The 18,875-nt window shown below is 41.2% G+C and overlaps 1 protein-coding gene across 2 annotated transcripts in view; it reads right to left on the bottom strand.

Moving 5' to 3' along the window:
- The window catches only part of BCHE (butyrylcholinesterase), a 37,054-nt gene extending 23,721 nt beyond the window's left edge, over positions 1-13,333 (bottom strand). Inside the window, exons 1-2 of one of the 2 annotated variants that reach the window (XM_049803129.1) lie at positions 13,241-13,333; positions 6,163-7,684 (exon numbers count right to left, since the gene is read on the bottom strand). In XM_049803129.1, coding sequence (XP_049659086.1) covers positions 6,163-7,679 — 1,517 coding nt within the window. In that variant the 5' untranslated portion in view covers positions 7,680-7,684; positions 13,241-13,333. Of the gene's footprint in view, positions 1-6,162; positions 7,685-10,867; positions 11,364-13,240 lie in introns of those variants that run through there. The other variant, XM_049803130.1, reaches the window with a different exon arrangement.
- Between the last annotated feature and the right edge of the window lie 5,542 nt (positions 13,334-18,875).

Here is an 18,875-nt window from a genome sequence, read left to right as displayed (position 1 = left end):
AACTGGCAGTGAGACAAGTTTTGCCAGTTTCCTTTTATCCGAAACATTTTTCACAAAGCCTTAAAAATATTATCTTTGTATGTTCCACTACATTCTTGTTTGAGTTTTCATCTCATCTGATTTGTCTGTCTCCTTGTCACTTTACGTCACTCATGTCTGAAGAATACAGTTACCAAATCTGATGAATAAAGTAATGCACAAGGCATAACCTGGCAACCACTTATTTGGGTTGCCATATATTTTTTCACGATAAATAAAACTTCCTTTTACTAGAGTTAGCAGAGCATTCTGCTGCTTATGATTGATAGTACCTGTTAGTGTCACTTGCTTACTTTCAAAAGCTTTCTGAAGAATAACCAAAGTGCAGCAGAGAAATGAATTTTAAAAGTGTTTAGAAAGAGAAATTTAAATTCTTCCATCATGGACATCACTTAAAATAAAGTGTGCCAGAAAGCATTCAGGAGAAGGCCACTGAAAACTAACTTAATATTGTTAAAAAGAACTTTACCTATAGACAAACATAACCTTACTGAGTCTGATCCAGCCCCTTCCATATGGTATCACACCATGGTTTTCTGCTGAATGCAGTTTGGCCACTTCTCCTTGCTTGCCTAATTTTGATGATGCCTGGCATTTTATTAAATGATTTTAAGGGTACTAATTGATATTCAGCTGCTGATATTCTTAAATATAAGAATCAGCTGAGGAGACCCTGGGTCAGGGTAAATGGAAGAATTTAAAATCAAAATATAAATCAAGGAGACTGATTTTGGTATCTGTTCTTTCCTATAACCCCAATATTTTATTATACTTGATTTATTCAGACAGCACCAGTAATAACCTTTTTTCTTCCTTGGCTGGTAAAACAGAGACTTTTGAAGATGCGATGACAATGTTGTTCTTTCAAGGCTCAAATACATGCAAAAAGAAAGTATTTTATGGAATTATGCTAATAGCACTAGGAAAGGCTGGGATACTTGGTCAACCTTATTTGATACTGAAAGTTCAGTCATTAAAAATTGTAGTGATGATGACACAGCAGGGGAGTTCAGGTGATGGAAAAGGAATTGGCGCACCTGGAAGCTTTTGTCTTCCCATCCTAGGAATTTATTGGCAGTTTAGTAATAGTTATCTTTCTTTGCACCTTAACAGACATCGGTATCCACCTCAAGACTGACTTCACACTGTTCAGCCAGGACATTCCTACCTACACACTTTCTGCCTCAGTACATTGAATCCAATTTTAACGTGAAAAGGTCATTGGAAGATACAAGTGTTCAGCTGCCAGTAGACTTCAGCTACCAGTACACCGGGGAGGAGACTGGGAATGCCCAGGACTGGAGGCCAGAGGCACTTCAGCCATGTCGGGAAGGGCAGGAACTGTCTCCATGTCTCACGGAAGACAAGACTAATTACTGGAGTGATGCTCTTCCAAACACTGTGAATCAGAGCATGGCATTTTTCTCCATGTGCAGCACATCTTTGCAAGAGTGTAACAGATAAGCTGTACCACTCATTACTCAGATCTGCTCTTGAAATAAATCATAAGCATATTTTTGAGGGGAAGAGATGCTGTGAGAGTATAACTGGAGGGTATGTTACCCGCACTGTCAGTCTGCCTAGCCACAACTCCATGGTGGGTGCTTACCTGTGTCCTGTAGTCTATCTATGAGCATCAGGACTAGAATTAGCTAGAAATAATCCAAAGGGCTGATCCTAAACATCACTACCAGGAACCTTATGAGCCACCCAGTCTGTCCTTTCTTCAAGCTACTCCATGTTAACTGCTTGAACAGTCACACCCACAATGTAATTGGCTTTATTTTTTTTTTTTCATTCTTCTCAGACTATGTGATATGAAGTAACATTATTTATACGGGTAAATACTGCAGACAGTGGTTAGCAGCCTGTCCCTACGTACAGTAACAGAGGTAGAGACAGTATCCATAGTTCGCAGGGGTTCCCATGCCACCAAATCCTGTTCTGGATAATGAAGCTGCAGGGAATCTCATGACTGAAAAGCAGTGGCTTATTGTCAAAGATGACTGTCTCAGCAGGGTCTTCACAGATGTTACAGCCATGTAAATATATGGCAGATTCCTAAAAATGACACTATTCCTTTGGGTACTGAAGAGAGATACTGGTGTATAACACCAGCTTCTAACTTCAAGCCTCACAGGTGAAATGTCTGTTCCCATCTCCTACTGAATCGTCTACACTACCCATTCCCTATTCATACTCAAAAATAGAAAATCTTTTCCCTGTTAATTTTCCAGCAAAAATGGTCAGTTATCACTGATATTTATTTTTAGCAAGGATGTGAAATAAGAAGTGCCTAGAGACTTGGAAAATTACATCAGCTATTGATGGGGGTGGTGGTTGAGTGGGAAACTCTTGGGCTGGCTGATAGTCTCCTTTTGTTTATTGAGAAATGTAGAAATCAAGAATTTCACATACACTCTTGGGATCCTTTGAAGGAGTCACTTCTCTTTTTCTCCCTAACATCTTTTCTTTTGTTCTTACATGACATTAGATATTTCTAAGAAACAGAAAATGCTCCTAGAGGGCATACATTTGACTTTTCATATCACCATTTTTATTCCTAGCGCTCACGTGAGAACGAAAACCAGAGATCATTAGGGTCAAAGTATGGGCTTGAATACCCCTTGTGAGAAACAGCTCTGCGTGTGGTGAGCTGAGCTGCCTCTCGGTCCCTCCCAACCAGCAAGTGCCAGGAGAAACCTGATTTCTTTCAGCTTTTGTTGACTCTACCTTATCTCTGCAGGCAGCTTTTCCCTCCCTTGTGCTTTTGTACATCTGCACATTAGAATATTAGGTCAAACGCCCTCACTAAATGTTGTGCTGTACAATATTTCTGATTTTCATCTTTTTGCTTGATTTTCTCCTCATCTACTGGAGACATCAATGGTAAAGTAATTTTCCCCTCAGATGTTTGCCCTTTCATTATGCTGGAGTTTACTATAAACATCATGTCAAACGGGGCTTTCCCAGTTCTTTATAAATGTTTACTCTGTGCTCAAAGGTGCCAGGAAAACAAGAATCACCTATTGCTTTTGGAATTATTAACAACTTTAATTATTTCCCCACTCATTGTACCCTATGAATCATGTGTTACAGAGCCTTAGGGGTCTGTGTTGTGGACGATGAGAAAGTGTCGCACAATGGGTTAATACTGATCTGATCTTTTACTGGTACATAAATCGCATGATTATATTGCTTACAGTAATAGTGATGGTTTTGATACTTGCGGTGGAAGCAGAGGGAGGGATTATTTGCTGTTTGCTGTGGAAACCACCTGAAATTCAATCTGTAGGCTAATCTAATTATAGTGCAAATGATAATAAGACTAGATGACAGGACTGTCTTCTATAAACTTAAACCTGAACGTACCTTATGTTGTCTAATTTTAGCTAGCTACAGTGACAGGGACAGTGTACTCTATTTTGCACAGCAGGTTATTGAGATTTTTCAATATATATACATACATAAAAATTATATACATGTATACATAAAAATTAAATATACATATATAATCCAGTGGAAAGCAATAGTTCACAGAAATGTAAATGTTGTTCTGCAAAATCTAATATAGACCTGAATTTCTCTTTTCCTACTGAGAAATAGTTCTGTTTAATGGAAAGATCCGTTATCTCTGGTATAAGATCCTGACTGCAAACTCCTGTAGGGCAGGTTGTAAAGCTGTAGTGCGAAATAAGGAGCCTTCACTCCGTTTGCTCTCCACTAAGGGCCTAACGACAGCGGCTTCAAAGCAATGTTGTCATAGCATGTCTCCATGATGCAGGAATTGTTACCAAGCTCTACCTGGCCTCATTGTGCAGCCTTCATCTGGGGACTCTATCAATCAGATGCATTTTTGGCATTGATAAATCAACCACACAGCTCAATCCCAGAATGTACACCCCTGTGGAATGCTTTTCTCGGTGCTACAGTCTTTCCCACCAAGTTCATGTGGAGTGGTGTCATCAGGCTCCAAGTAAAGAGGGAAGCAGGACGAGCTCATAGATTAAATTTTAGATTAAATTTTACAAGAATAAAACCTGTATTAAAACATTGTGCAGTGAGGAGGATAGCTATCTGTATAGTCATTTTCTGATTTTTAATATGCTCATCAGTTATGGTAAAAAAAAAAAAAATACTATAGGCTCCAACGTATAAAGGGGATAGAACTTGTTAACATAATTAATTTTCCTATGTATCAAGGCAAACAATCAATCACACCTATGGATAAGCAAATCTGTTAAAAAAAGGATGCACATAAAAATAAGCTGTTGGTTCACCTTGGAGCGTAACGTGAAGGGACGACGCAGGGCGCGGGCAGCAGCCGGGCTGCCCACAGGTTGGTGCCAGCCACCAAGCTCAGCATCTTTCTGAGCCGAAGCAGAACCACCGCACGAAGCTGGGACCGTGGATTGGGGCAGGTTACAGAGCCGCTGCCCACGGGCAGGCACACGGCAGCTCCTACCCTAACGCCGCGGTCAAGGCAAATAGTGCTTTCCTCGGATGAGTAAACAGGGGAATAGCAGGTTGAACTAGAGGGGATGGATGACAGCTGTAATTAGGACTCTTTGGGGATGACAGTCTTTAATTCCATCAAGGAAAGTTCCAACAAGGTGTTGATGAATCACAGTTTTAAAGAAGATGCATAGTTATTATTTAAAGGCTTGGGAAAAAAAAAAGCATTATAGTGAAAACCTCAAGAGCATAACTGGGTTTATTTAGCCAAAAGAAGGATTAAGGGTTGTTCGAATAGAGCCTAGAATTATCTCTATATGGAACACAAATCATAATATAAAGCTTAGAAACTGTCAAACAAAACATAGCACCTGGAAAATGTAGAATAGGCAAATTCAGACCAGACACAAAACTTCCTTTTATAACTGCAACCGTTTTAAGTGGAATTAAGCTGTAGAACAACCTACCAACATTTGTTCTGGATTTTTCATCACTGGAAATGTTTAAGTCCTAACCTTGTTTTGGTTTATGTACAACTTACATGGACTGAATGAGCACAGTGGTCTCCTCTGATTTCTAATCTATTAAGAAAAATAATTAGATCCTGTTCCAAAGTTGATTTCAGCCTTTACAAATCAAAATATCCTTAACAAATCAAAGGAGAAGTCCACCATGGAAGTAAAATTAATGCAGGATTTGAAAATTTAAGTTAATTAAACATTTTTAAAGTGTAAGTTAAGTGTTTGGTTGTACGTGCTCTCAGGCACAGATTTTTATGTATATAATTTTCTCAGGAGAGAGCATAGACCAAGCTTCTGAGAAGACAAGACACCTCCCTATCCCATCAGGCTTGCAGCCTTGAGAGTAATCGTACATGACTGTAGTAGTGGCTCTTTTTCTTACCACACCGAAATGTTTTCATTTCAAACAGAAAATTGCATTGAGAGCCCCATAGCCCTGCCGAGCAGAGCAAGGGCTCTATCACTTCTCTTGGACACCAGCTAAATAGACTGAATGAGGGGTTGTATTTAATCCCTTTCAAACATCCAAATGAAATATGCTTATTTGCTTCTTATACAGGCTAGGACATATTTCACTTAAAGATGAGTCTAATGGAAATAGCAAGGGATTTGTCATCGGCTTCAGTGAAACCCAGGATTATACTTACAGTACACATGGAATAGGCTTTCTGAAAAGAACATCCTGCAATCCCAATCACTTCATCATGTGAACATAATATACCTCCATATTACACACCTGCATGTTCTGAGCAAATTACATCTTAAAGGAAATTGGGCTTTTTGCTCCTACGTCTACTGGTGGAAGTCTTTCCCAGAATTTGAAATGTTTTGTTTCTAAAACTTGAAACCATTACCTGCCTTTGTAACAACTGCTGCCATGGCAAAAAAATGTTTTGCATTTACTTTTATGGGTGGATGTACATTGTTTCCTTAAGCTCATCCTATACAGTGAGCTATTCATCAACATTTTATTTGACAAAGACCGTGTTTTTATCAGAACTAAAATAGGAATTTTGGATAGCTGAACAATTAATCCTTCTTCGTCATTCTCATCAGGCTTCAAATCACCATCAAAACAGTTAAGCTTTTTCCGCCTGTGAAACAACAAGCATCTGACCAATCAAACAAACTTCCGTTGTAAACTTACCCGGTTTTCGCAAAAGTTGCCCAGTATCTCAACATGGACCGGCTTAAGATTTCTTCAGCTTTGGTGTAATTCACTCTTCTTTCTAGGGGCAATCCGAACACAAATTCGATCTCATAACCGTGCATTACTCCCATCCACTCTGGCCAAGGCAGCTTTGAGGATCGATGTTCAAAGAAATAAAAGAACGCGTCGTGTCCTAGTTGTGCAAATTTTTTGGTGAACTCCACTGCAGGACATATTATATTGTAGTCACCAATAACATCATCCATGGCGTCACGGTAATGTTCTGGCTTTTGCTCATTTTCCCAATCTGTGTACTGAAAACTGATCGATTCTATTGCAAGTTGGCTTGCTTCTGGGAAGGACTGAGTTAAAGCTGCTTCAAATTCTGTTTTATTGATCAAGCCATCACCATCCTTGCTTAAGCCAGGGACTCCATATGCTAGAAATGCTGATCCTTCATCTTTATTAACACCAACTAAGATCTGTGTGTGTTTGAAAAGGCCATTCTCAATCAACTTTTCTGGCATGTCTGCAAGAAAATCTCCGTCCACAGTTGGACAGAAATATATTTGTAAAAGAGACTCATATGTTACAACAAATTTTTCATTCTCCAGTATATCCTTTGGGTCCTTGTCTTGGAGGCAGAGAATTAGCTCTGTCTCATTGCTGGTGGGACACTGGAGTTGTTTAGCTAAAGCCACTGTTCTGTTTCTGGCTTCAGATGCTGTTATTGCAGCCCAAGGGGCATTTGCAGATCCACTTTGCATGATGGCTCTTGTGAATAAAGGATGGCTTTTAGGAGAAAGGATATGGTAGCTGACAGAAGCCGAGCCAGCACTCTCTCCGAATATAGTCACACTTTTTGGATTGCCTCCAAATGCTGCTATGTTCTCCTGGATCCACTGAAGTGCCAATCTTTGATCAAATAAACCTGCATTTCCAGGAGCTTCCTGGTTTCCTGGCAAAGCCAAAAATCCCAATGCACCAGTCCGGTAGTTCATGGAAACTACAATGACTCTTTCCACCCTGGCCAGAAACTTGCCATCATAGACCGGTAGGGAAGTTGACCCAGTCTCAAAGCCACCACCATATATCCACACCATGACAGTGGCATTCTTGGGTTTGGGAGAAGGAATCCATACATTAAGGTATAAACAGTCTTCACTTAGGTTAGTTTTTGGATTCCACATCTCTGATCCAGGAAATCCCGGGTAAGTTGTATCTATAAGCTGGTAGCAAGAGTTTGCATGTTTTGTGGCATCCCAAACATCTGACCACTTCTCACGAGGTTCTGGTTTTTGAAATCTCAGCCTACCAATGGGTGGCTGTCCATACGGTATTCCAAGGAAAGCTGTCACAGTTCCCCCCAGTACCTGTAGGTTCGTCCCTCTGACTCTGCCTTTCTTGGTTGTAATGATGTTATCTTCAGGCATTACCATCCTGATGAACATATACAGGAGAAGAAGCCACAGAAGAGATCTCGTATAGAGACTTGTGCCATTTGTCCAAATCATGATACCTGAAACACAGGAAAAAAACAAATTCGGAATTAGTATTGCAACGTATTAGTACCAGAGCCACAACAGTTTATTCAAAAAGGGTGTAGGTCATCCCAAGGGCATTACAAATAAGATGGTGCTGCTGCACAAAGCTCCGCAGTCTTTAACCATAAGTTCTTGTTAGTTAGTTGTGTTGCAAAGATTGTGTTTAGTACTTAGTATTTGGTACAGTGCTTCAGAAAAACTGTCACTAAAAAACCATAGAACTGAAGAAGCCAGACCAGGGGAGGTAAAGTCATATGAGCAGACTCGGACTGCTTCAGTTAGCAGATGACTTAACCACCTGCATTTCCACTGGCACGATGAACAGGACGTTTTATGATCTGTGATGGAAAATGCCATGCCCGACTAGCCGTTATTCTGTTAGAGGTTACTTTGGCAATTCATGTTCTCAAATCAATAAAGAGTGATAACAAACATCACTAGGCACAGATTTTTCCACACATAAACATGCATCCCATGAACACTGGAGCTTGAAGGCAAGTTTTAATCCAAGGATTTCCAGGTCTAAAGAAGTTTTGAACTATATGCTTTTGTCATAGTAGATGCCTGGGCTGAAGCAAACCATGGAGATGGCATTGGTATGAACTCAAAGCACTGGGTGATTTCACTGTCCTGCTCGTATGTCTTAAGATCTGAAGGTGTTTTAACAAATCAATTACATGAAGGACCTCTGAGCTGACTGTCCATTCAGCGATTGCATACAGAGGTACACCAAGACCTAAAGGAAGCATTTCTTTCAAGATCTTTTTTCTCTAAAGCAACTTAACCAAGTTTACAACCACCATAGTCATGAGAAGTAGTCATACTTCTACTACTTAGAATGAACATTAAAATGCTAAAAAGCCAAGGATTTTTTAATAGATGTAGGTGGCACCTAATAATTTAAGTATGGCCTGGTCTTTGTTTCCTGAGAACTTTTCATAATTAATATGATCTTAAAAGTAAGGCTATACATGCTAATTGTGTACCACATTTAAGCATACTAGTAGTCCTATTTACCCCAACTATTTCAAATGCTATAAAACCCCCAGTATCTTCCCCTGGAAAGTGAAAAGTCAGAAGAATACTATTTGCATAAACCCATTTCTATGGCTTAAATATTTGAAAATGCTCAACAAAGCTTCCTTCTATTTTTGCTCTTTGCCCTGCCGTACATAGTGTACTCTGTCCTGCCACTTTAAACAGGCCATTCTTTGTTAATGAGGAGCACTTGTGTCCTTGAAAGGAATGAAGCTAATTTCTGTGGAAAGTACAGCTGTGGCCTAATCTGAGCTCCTCCTGCCTGTTTGCGTATTCTTGGAAATCAATTAATAAAATGGAGGGGGGGGCAGGGAAGGAAGATTTTGCGCAGGGAGGTTCCTAACTTGGAGATAGCATCAAAGGAGCAAGGAAGAATCTTCAGAGACAATATTTTTAACATTCATCTAAACAGACAGAAAATAGATAAATTTTAGAAAAAATAAACATTTACGCTTTTGTCTTTTAATTTTTTTAAAAAGTGGCTGGGGGCAACAGACTTCAGTCTTGGTCTAACACTCCACCTAGCCTCCAGCTTGACTTACAGAAACCTGCAAATGCCCCCACGTATGCTAAACTTACAGAAACCTCCAAATGCCCCATGTATGCTAAACTTTAGAGGTGTGAGTAGTCACTCTGGATGACACATGAGGTCCAGCAACTCCCGAGGAGTTTGGGTAAGCAGATGCTTGCTCCAGCAGCCCGCGGTACCCACACAGGAGGCTCGCATCCTTTAGTGCCATTTGACTCCCCTCTCTATGTGCCAGTCATTTTTTTTCCCCCCATTCATTCCTGTAACAAAATCTTTTAAGATCTGGGTGAGAAAAGGGTTGTGAAGATTAACTTAGGGCTAAACTCTTTCACCCTATCTAACAGTCAGGCAAGGCAACTGGGGTGGCTGCGAGAAATGCAAATAGTAGGGATCTAGTTGGGTATGTGTGTACCCAATGCACGGCACTGTGAGATGGGAGGAGCACTTTCTGTAACTCTGTTGTTTCACTGACACTTTCTTTTTTTACACATTCACTTCTAACATGCCACGCAGGACGGAACCACAACAACGAGCTGGAAATAGTAAGAGATTTCAATCATTGTCACTATGAAGAAGAGAAAATGACACTAAGAAAAGCAAGAGATGTTAATGTTCCTACAGCTTTATTGTCTAAACAGTAATTAAAATTAATTCCCCTCTGCACTTTCCTCTTAATTAAAAAGGAATGGGACAGGTGGAAATACTGTAGTATTGTAAAACACAGAGGCACAACATTTGACCCTATGAAGTTTTAGACAAGAATTCTAGGAAGAAAAAAACTAACAAGAAATTCAAATCTGTACCTTTTTAATTGGCTCTGCAAAAGAGCAGGTGGCATTTTAAAGAAAAAGTTTGAAATAGATCAAGCTTGAAAAACACAGAAATTTTGTACTACTGAGTGAGAGAACATGCCTAGTCTCAAGTTACTCTGCTAATATTAACAAAAGTAGCAAGTGATAGAGAATTATTATTACACCTTGAATGTATGGCAAATATTGCATTTAATAAGGTTCTTAATGCTGCATTAAAACAAACTCAACAACATAATGCACACTGGGCAAAACAAACGTTACTCGGTTATTACTATGAGAGTAAAAGGGTCAGAAGATTGCTTTAGCTCATCAACCTTAACAGAGCAGAGATGTATCGTAAAGTGTATTTGCATACTTTAAAAAGCTTCTTCTGTAGCAGTTTCCTCCAGCAAAAGTTAAACAGACCATACTCTTGTATTCTTATTCAGCAAAGGAACACAATTTATTTCAATGATTATTTCCTCTCCTTGCAAATCTTTACCCAGCCAAAAAATCTATACACAAGACTATATAATCACTATTTAAATAGAAAAGATGGTTGAATTAATAAGAGATTTCTAGCTCAGCTTAATTTACTTAGCCCAGGTTCCCTTGAAAAATACCAAGGTCTGATACACACGCTTGCTTACTCGTTCCATTTGCAGAGCAGAGTGAGTTTTCCCAAGAGAGCAACAAATGGGCAGAGCGTAACATTTTAAAAGATCACAATCCCCGTGCAAATCAAGCAGAACTGTAAATTATCCTGGCAGACAGAGACGTGTAAATAGAGAAGCACTTACCCCACTTCTATTACAAGAACTACAAAGTTTTTAAGAGTCAGGATCTTTGAATACTTCAGGGAAAATGCAGTATGCAGCTGCTGCTTTAAGCCCGTAAATTGGACAGTACTGACATTATAATCAACTGTTTCTGACACAAAGCTCGCGAGAGTTGGCAGCAGCAACTTGATCTGCAGGCAGCCGTTCCTTACGATCTGACATCTGCTCAAAGGCTAATGGTCCAGTTGTAGAAATGCTAGAGAGATAAACCCGTTTTGGAGAAAAATCAGGCATGAGCTCCTACAGGGGAGGAAGGTGCAGTGATTTGTTCTTAGCACAGGGCAACAATTTTGTAATCTGGAAAGATAAACAGAATTAGAAATATAATAAAATCCTGCCTCTCTTTCCTTCGTCTGTCTTAGACCACTGGTCTCACCTGTACTTTTTTGCTGTTGTACAACTCAAGATTAGCACCATTTTAAAGTACCTCAAGCTTTTCTTTTCACTGTAAGATAAGTAGTTATTTTGGGGGTTAAGCAACTGTGGCAGATAAAAAAGGAGTGTCCTCTGCCCAGAAATGTCAACAACTGGCAAGCATCAGTTGTGTTACTTGACTCATGGCCATCTGTGGGCTACGGCAGAAACCTGCGTTGTCCTCTACTGATGTTAGGGTTAAAAATGGTACCCCTGTGGTGTCACATGCCGTTTTCTCTCTCTTCTTAGGCTTCAAATAGGAAATCACCCATGCTGCTTAGTCCACCTGATACCCTTCTTTTGCCTGAACCTCTCAAGCTTTGTTTCCACAAGAATTCAGCACCACAGTTGCAAAGCCGGTCTAAACGGCAGGGCAGAGTTGTCAGGGTTGCAGCAGAGCTGAGGACATGTCCCACAAAGCAGGGCTGATATTTAAATTGAAAATATTTTGAGGTACAAATAAAGGCAGAAGAGAGGTGGAGAAGGCAAATAAGTACATACACCCCCCTTACAAAATGTCTTGTCAAACCCACATCCCTGAGCCACCACGTGAAACCAGAAGGCCACCCCTTGGCAGTGGGGCTGCTGGCCCCCAGCAGCATCTGCTCTCTAGCTCTGCTCTGAAAAAGGCAACTTTTCCATAATGTAAGGTTTTCTTCTACGGAGAGCCTTTGCTTCCCCTGTTAGAGCTGAAGACAATTACTTTCCCTCTGTTTAATAATCAAACTACAGCTCTGTTTCAATTACACAAAAGCAATATTTGGCAATGCAAGAACAGGAATAAAGCCGAAATAAAAAGTTAAGTATGAAGTTTATAGACCTTAACATGGAGACTACAAATGATTTTTAAAAGCTAGCATGTGAAATAGCGTTTTAATAGAGAAAAGCCCAAGAAAGCACGGTCATTTGGTTTCTCCCAGTAATTTTACAGTCTACCTTTAGTTTCGGACATTCAATAGGTATATTGAGGGACATGTCCTTCGGAGAAAATATGTCCCAGCCTAAACCTAAACCAGGTTATAAATCTGCAAGCTGTCAGCATGGAAGTGTCCAATATAGTTGCTAGTTGGAAATTCAGAATTCTTAGCCGAGATTGTTATCTCAGTAATGTAAATAGAAATATTTAATAACAAAATATGATTAATTCGGGATCAACTCTAATGGCAACTCTTGTTGATCAAAACTTTTCAAGTGCAGTTTCCCGCAGGAAATGCTAAGTTGTGCTCTTTAAATTAAAGCAGTTTTCAATGTTCTCTGATGTGCACAGTCACTGACTTTCTCCAGTGCCTCTTCAACCCATTTGGAAACATGGCCAAGTGACACACATTTGCTGTGACACCAGAGGAATGAATCATAACCCCCAAATCTTGTTACAGGCCACTATTAAATAAGGTATTTCTGAAGCTTATGATAAACCGTTTTATTCTCAAGCCTCATCACTACCTTGAGCAGTAGAGAAACAGCAGGACTCTCAAAACACTAAAAATGCTTTTCCTGGCTTCATCTATTTTCCAGCATTGGCCACGTTGTCCCACCTCTGCTGTCACCACTGCTCCCTTCCCCTCTCCTCACCCCTCTCTGCTCCCCTTTACAGCACCCAAGGCACCTCAAACAACATTCTGCTCTGAGGCTGTCAGGGCTCAAAAGGAGTTGTTTAGGATGACCTCCCTCCCCTTGGGACCACCGACCAAGTTCGTGATCCCCCTGGACTGAATTAAGGTGAAACGACACCAGCCAACCAGTTTAACAATTTATTAATACAAAATACGAGGCGTGAGGTTAGATGCAATAACTTGATGGCAACTACGTAAGCGGACAACTCAGCTAGACAAACAAGTCCCATGCCACATGTCTTTCACAATTTGATAAAGAGTGGAGGAGAGAGGCAGAGACAGAGACAGACAAAGAAGATATCACCACCTGTGGCTGAGCAGCGTCCCGTTGGTCCTCTTGTTTATTGGTGTCTTGGTGGTGGGAGGTCCCCTCCTCGCACCTGATGGTACCATTTTATACAGTCCGAGTCCCAAAATGTCTGCCCAGTTCCAAGAAATTTCGTGCGTACTTAAGTAGTCAAGGCAACGGCACGTTTGCCACGTAGACTTTGGTACCCACGCGGCGATGGTGTGGTGTCTCCAGTCCACTGCGCATGCGGATGTGTTCTTAGGGGTTGTTGGTTGTTCCCAGTAAGTGTCATGACCACCAGTTGACCTTCCGTTGCGCTTGCGCCGCAGAGATTGCGCCAGGCTGTGGGCGTCGTCGTTATGGCGCAAGTTAACCGCAGGGCCCTGAAACCCATGTCTTGTGGTTTCCTCTGTACCAAGAAATGTTTAAGACAAATGTCCGTGTGATCTGTCCCCTACAGAGGCAGACACGGTTACTAAATGCAAAACGTGGAGCATTTCTATGGACTCTGACAAGGTGACCCTGGGATACGTCAATCAACTGCCTCGGGTGGTTTCTCAGGCAGTAGGAAACACTGAGCTGGGCCTTGGCGGTACCTGGATGTCTTCAGGGAAGGGGGACATTCGGACAGGCTGTTTAGGTTGTTATACTTCTCGACTATTGTACTTTAGTCTAATGTTAGGCTATTATGCTGTACTTTTTAAGAAAACTAAGCCCTCGTCTATAATTTTTTCCTTTAATTAAAAAATTAACATATAAATTGAAGTTTCACGACTGTGTGCTGTGAGAGGAAACACTTATTTTAGTTATTACTTAGCTTACTAAAAATACCTGCACGAAAATTAGAGATTAAATACATTTAATGCTTTTTGTAATTCTGTGTAGAGTGGTCATTTTCTCAGTTTTCCTTTGGGAGCTTGAAAAGAAAGGAGGTACAAGCCAGCAGATAGAACACCATATATTTATGTGTAGGTATATATATAAGAGCTGGTTTACATACATATATATATCTATTTATGTACATATAGTGGTACTTTTAACTATCTCTATCCATCTCTCTACCTATCTATAATGCTAATTTTTTTTTTGACCTTATGAAAATTTTTATTTAAGGCAAGGTTCTGAAAAATCACCACCAAATATAAAAGTGTCTTTTCATTATTTAATGTGTACATGAAATAGATGTCACACTGACATGGGAAATTTGATAGCAAAGATGTCCAAGTCTCTGAAGGAATGAAAGCAAAGGCCAGGTCTAGGAAAGATTGACATTTAGTAGTCTAAGAAGCTTAGAGAATTTAAACAATATGTATTATAGAAATATCAAACCTCTTTGTTATGATTCAGTTCATTATTAAACTGCCCTTCAGGATATTACCTAAGCATATAGAGATGTTTACACTTCTGAATATCCTAAATTATGCACATTTTGGGTTATCTTCCGGACTTACCTAATAGAGCTGAGAAATCTGAGAGAGATAAAACTGCTTGGAAAAAGATGTATCTCAGATATTTCTAGTGGAAAAACACGTGCTTCTCTCCCAAGGTGTCCTCTAAGCGTTCAAGTTCTCCTCGCACGTGAAACGCCCCATTCACCAGGTTTGATCCTGCCCTTCCAAGCCCTCTACAGCCCCAGAAAGAGCATCTGGGCTCCTGTAAGGATAACTGGCCTGAAAAGCTTTGCAAATGTCACTTCAAAGTAAAGGTTATCACATTCAAAGTGTGTGCATGTGTGAGGAAATATTTCCGCGCTACTAATATGTAAAAGTAGGAAAGATGGTTGTTTTCTTAATCGCCGAGAGGAAAATCAAAAGGCAAATTACAGCTAAACCATATGAAATGTCATTTGTATGAAAATGTGGGGAGGTTTCGTTTAAACTCCAGCCTTGGTAAGGTCCCTCAGGGAGGGCTCAGCCGTCTCTGATCCCCGGCTGAGTTTTCATGCTGAGCATCTGTGTGACCTTGGCTCGAACCTCTGAGAAAACCGCTATGTTGTGAGAAAAAGGTGTGAGGAAAACAAGTAAACTCAAGCTGTACAAGATACGAAAGGTGAAATTGCAGACAGGGGTAAGATTGCTGAGATGGGGACAGCAGCTCAAGGACTCAAAGGGAAAAATATCAAAGCTGCAAGCTGTGAAATCTTCAGGTAAAAACCACAGAAGACGAGAGCTCAGCAGCAGAAAGGAATTACTGATGCTCAGCTTTCGGGCTTGCATTCACATTATTCTGCTGTGCATATTAGGAAATAAATCATTGCCTTTACTTTGGAGTATACGCAGCTCGCAGAGGATCTTTCCATGCCTAAATACAGTGATCCCGAAAGGTTACACCTTTCTCTTCTTTCTGTATTTCTTTTGCAAATCTCATACTTGGTACTGCACACGACACCTGTGTATACCTATGAACGTAAAAGACGGACACCCTAAATAAACCTGGAGAGAGCTTAAATGTTGCTACAGGTGATTGTAGCTGTTGGTTAGACCAGTCTGAATTTCTGTTATTCTGGTTATTCAAAGAAGCCTCACTCCAGAGCAGCTTCCAGGACTAGCAGAAGTTCCCAACAATAGATCTGGAGGGTAATTTGATAATATTAGGAAAGGTGTCTTAGATACATACCGTGAAAATGGATACCAATTTATTAAGAAGACACTAACACTCATGTAAGCCATTAAACATGATTATCTTTTCCTCTTATTGGTTCAGTTATGATCCGCTGTACCTTTTTCCTTATTACTCTAATTATAGGTTGGTATAATTTCCTCTTTATTAGCACAATTATGGTCTGTACTTTTATAAAATTCTTGAAGAAATCAAAGCGAATGGGAAAATATAGCCAGTTAAAAGATAAAGGTATTATTATTATTATTATTATTTCTTTTGAATGTTCACTTACTCTTAATTCCTTATGGTACTCTTACATAACTCAATATTTTGTCTCATATAGGGATCAGATTCAATAAAGAAAATAAAAAATGATTAATGGATACACAATATGTCTTGCATGACATTATTATAGCCTGGTGTTTAGCTTATAAAAAGACAGGCAAAATTGGAGTGTCAGCAAAGAGCTGAAATCTTGTGTGAGCACGATAAAGCTAATTAAATTATAAGTTAGGTTTCACGGATTTCTGCAGAAAATGACAATTAATTGACAATATAAATGTTTTCTATTTCTGTTTCCTTTTTCTTTCCTACGGATAGTAAATCTCTAATTGTTTAAAATTATGTAAAGATCCCTGAATAACCAGGCTTGGTTGCTAGTAATCACCTACCGACAGCACTGCGAAGCTCACAACGATAGTATGTCCTCTCATACACAAACTCTGTGAATAACTAAGAAGTTTGATGGATAAATGAGCTCATTTGAATCTGCTAAGGAGAATTTGTATCTGGGAGGTGGGAACTCTTCCCAATTCCCAATTCTCCCAATTCTTCCTCTTTATTTTAGGCCTTATCACTAATATGATCCTTCAGTTTCTGCATCCACAAGAGAGATACACATCTCTGACGAAAAATGCCGTAGAGACGTTCGAAGCTTTAGCTTAAGCCACTGCAGTTTTCAAATTTCAATTTAATGTAGCATGTTGAAATAGGAATGAAAGAATTGAGGCTTACATCAGGACCTGCTGGGACCTGTGGGTGGGAAGTTATAGGGGAAACAAGTTCAGTGTGCCTCGGTCCACTCTCCAATAAATGGGTCAGTGCACCCGAATATGTCATAACTACAGATTTTAATGGAAATAATTAGGTGTTTGTCATGAGATAAAACTTCAGACCCACTGATGCCCTGCTGTTGCTCTGCATCGGTCTGAAGCTTGTGGGAGAGGAGACTTGAGAGGTTATTGCAGCCCATGTGCAACAAAGGCAGCCCGGATGCAGCTTTCTAACAGCTTTGCTCGTGTAGGAGGAAGGCAGAGTCAATGTTGGTCAACATCAGGTCACACGTTTTAGTTTTCCTCACTATGATTGCATCAGGGCATGTTGGGTTTGCGTGGCAAGGTTTTGGTAGCAGGGGCCTACAGGGGGGACTTCTGTGAGAAGCTGCCGGAAGCTTCCCCCATGTCCCACAGAGCCAATGCCAGCCGGCTCCGAGATGGACCTGCCGCTGGCCAAGGCTGAGTCCATCAGTGACGGTGGTAAGGCCTATGGGAGAACATTTTTAAGAAGGAAAAAAGTTGCAGGACAGACAGAAACGGCAGCCAGAGACAGGAGTGACAACATGTAAGAGCCCCAGCCCTGGAGAACCCCAGGTGAGTGCAGAAGGAGGGGAGGAGATGCTCCAGGCGCCGGAGCAGAGATTCCCCGGCAGCCCGAGGGGAAGACCACGGTGAGGCAGGCTGTCCCCCTGCAGCCCAGGGAGGTCCACGGGGGAGCAGATCTCCACCTGCAGCCCGGGGAGGAGCCCACGCCGGAGCAGGGGGATGCCCGAAGGAGGCTGGGACCCCGTGGAGAGAGAAGCCTGCGCTGGAGCAGGTTTGCTGGCAGGACTTGTGACCCCGCGGGGGACCCACGCTGGAGCAGGCTGTGCCTGAAGGACTGCAGCCCGGGGGGGGAATCCACACTGGAGCAGTTTGGGAAGAACTGCACCCTGTGGGAAGGACCCACATTGGAGCAGTTTGTGGAGGACTGTCTCCCGTGGGAGGGACCCCACACTGGAGCAGGGGAAGAGTGAGGAGTCCTGCCCCTGAGGAGGAAGGAACGGCAGAGACAACATGTGAGGAACTGACCATAAACCCCCATTCCCCGTCCCCGTGCGCCTCTGGGGGGAGGAGGGAGAGAAGATCGGGAGTGAAGCTGTGACTGGGAAGAAAGGAGGGGTGGGGGAAAGGTTTTTTTAAAATTTGGGTTTATTTCCCATTACTCTACTCTGGTTTGATTGGTAATAAATGAAGTTAATTCCTTCCCCAAGTCGAGCCTGTTTTGCCAGGGCAACTGGTGAGTGATCTCTCCCTGTCCTTATCTCGACCCACGAGCCCTTTGTTATATTTTCTCTCCCCTGTCCAGCTGAGGAGGGGAGCGATAGAGCGGCTTTGGTGGGCACCTGGCCTCCAGCCAGGGTCAACCCACCACCCAGGGCAAAACTAAAAATATATTCCAGAGCATTTTTCCTTTATTTTCCATCATTCACAGTCGATTTGATCTCTTTGCCTATGTGTTTCATGAAAGAAATATAACTTTGGGAAAAAGAGACGACCCTGGAAGAGGTTGTGCTTATTTTGTTACCACTGTGACACAACACACGTAGACACGCGCTGACCTCTGCCATACGGTCATGCCCAGATACCATTACGCTTATGAAAGCTCAGGCACTGCTAAGCACTATTGTAGTCTCAACAAAGAAGCAACCTTCTCAAGCTGAGTGACTTTTTAACAGAAGGCCCCTCCGTTCTGTGGATGTGGAAGCATTGTGTGATCACAAAAATCTCATTATAAACATCTGTGCAAATTTTTCAGGAAGATGCCATGGTTGGTGAATATTGGGTAAGACATCCCCATGCCATCTGCTTGAAAAACAGAGTTGTCGGAACAGGTGGCTTAGTGGTAATGTACAGTAGACTCCCTCTAGTATATAGAGTAGACTCTATATATTAAGTACATAATATTAACTTAAAGGTAATATGATGTTCAAAATATGATGCTCAATATAAAGTTC

This window comes from Accipiter gentilis, chromosome 6 (assembly GCF_929443795.1).
Source record: "Accipiter gentilis chromosome 6, bAccGen1.1, whole genome shotgun sequence".
In the NCBI taxonomy this organism is placed as follows: domain Eukaryota; kingdom Metazoa; phylum Chordata; class Aves; order Accipitriformes; family Accipitridae; genus Astur; species Astur gentilis.
This window is presented reverse-complemented; position numbering and strand designations above follow the sequence as displayed.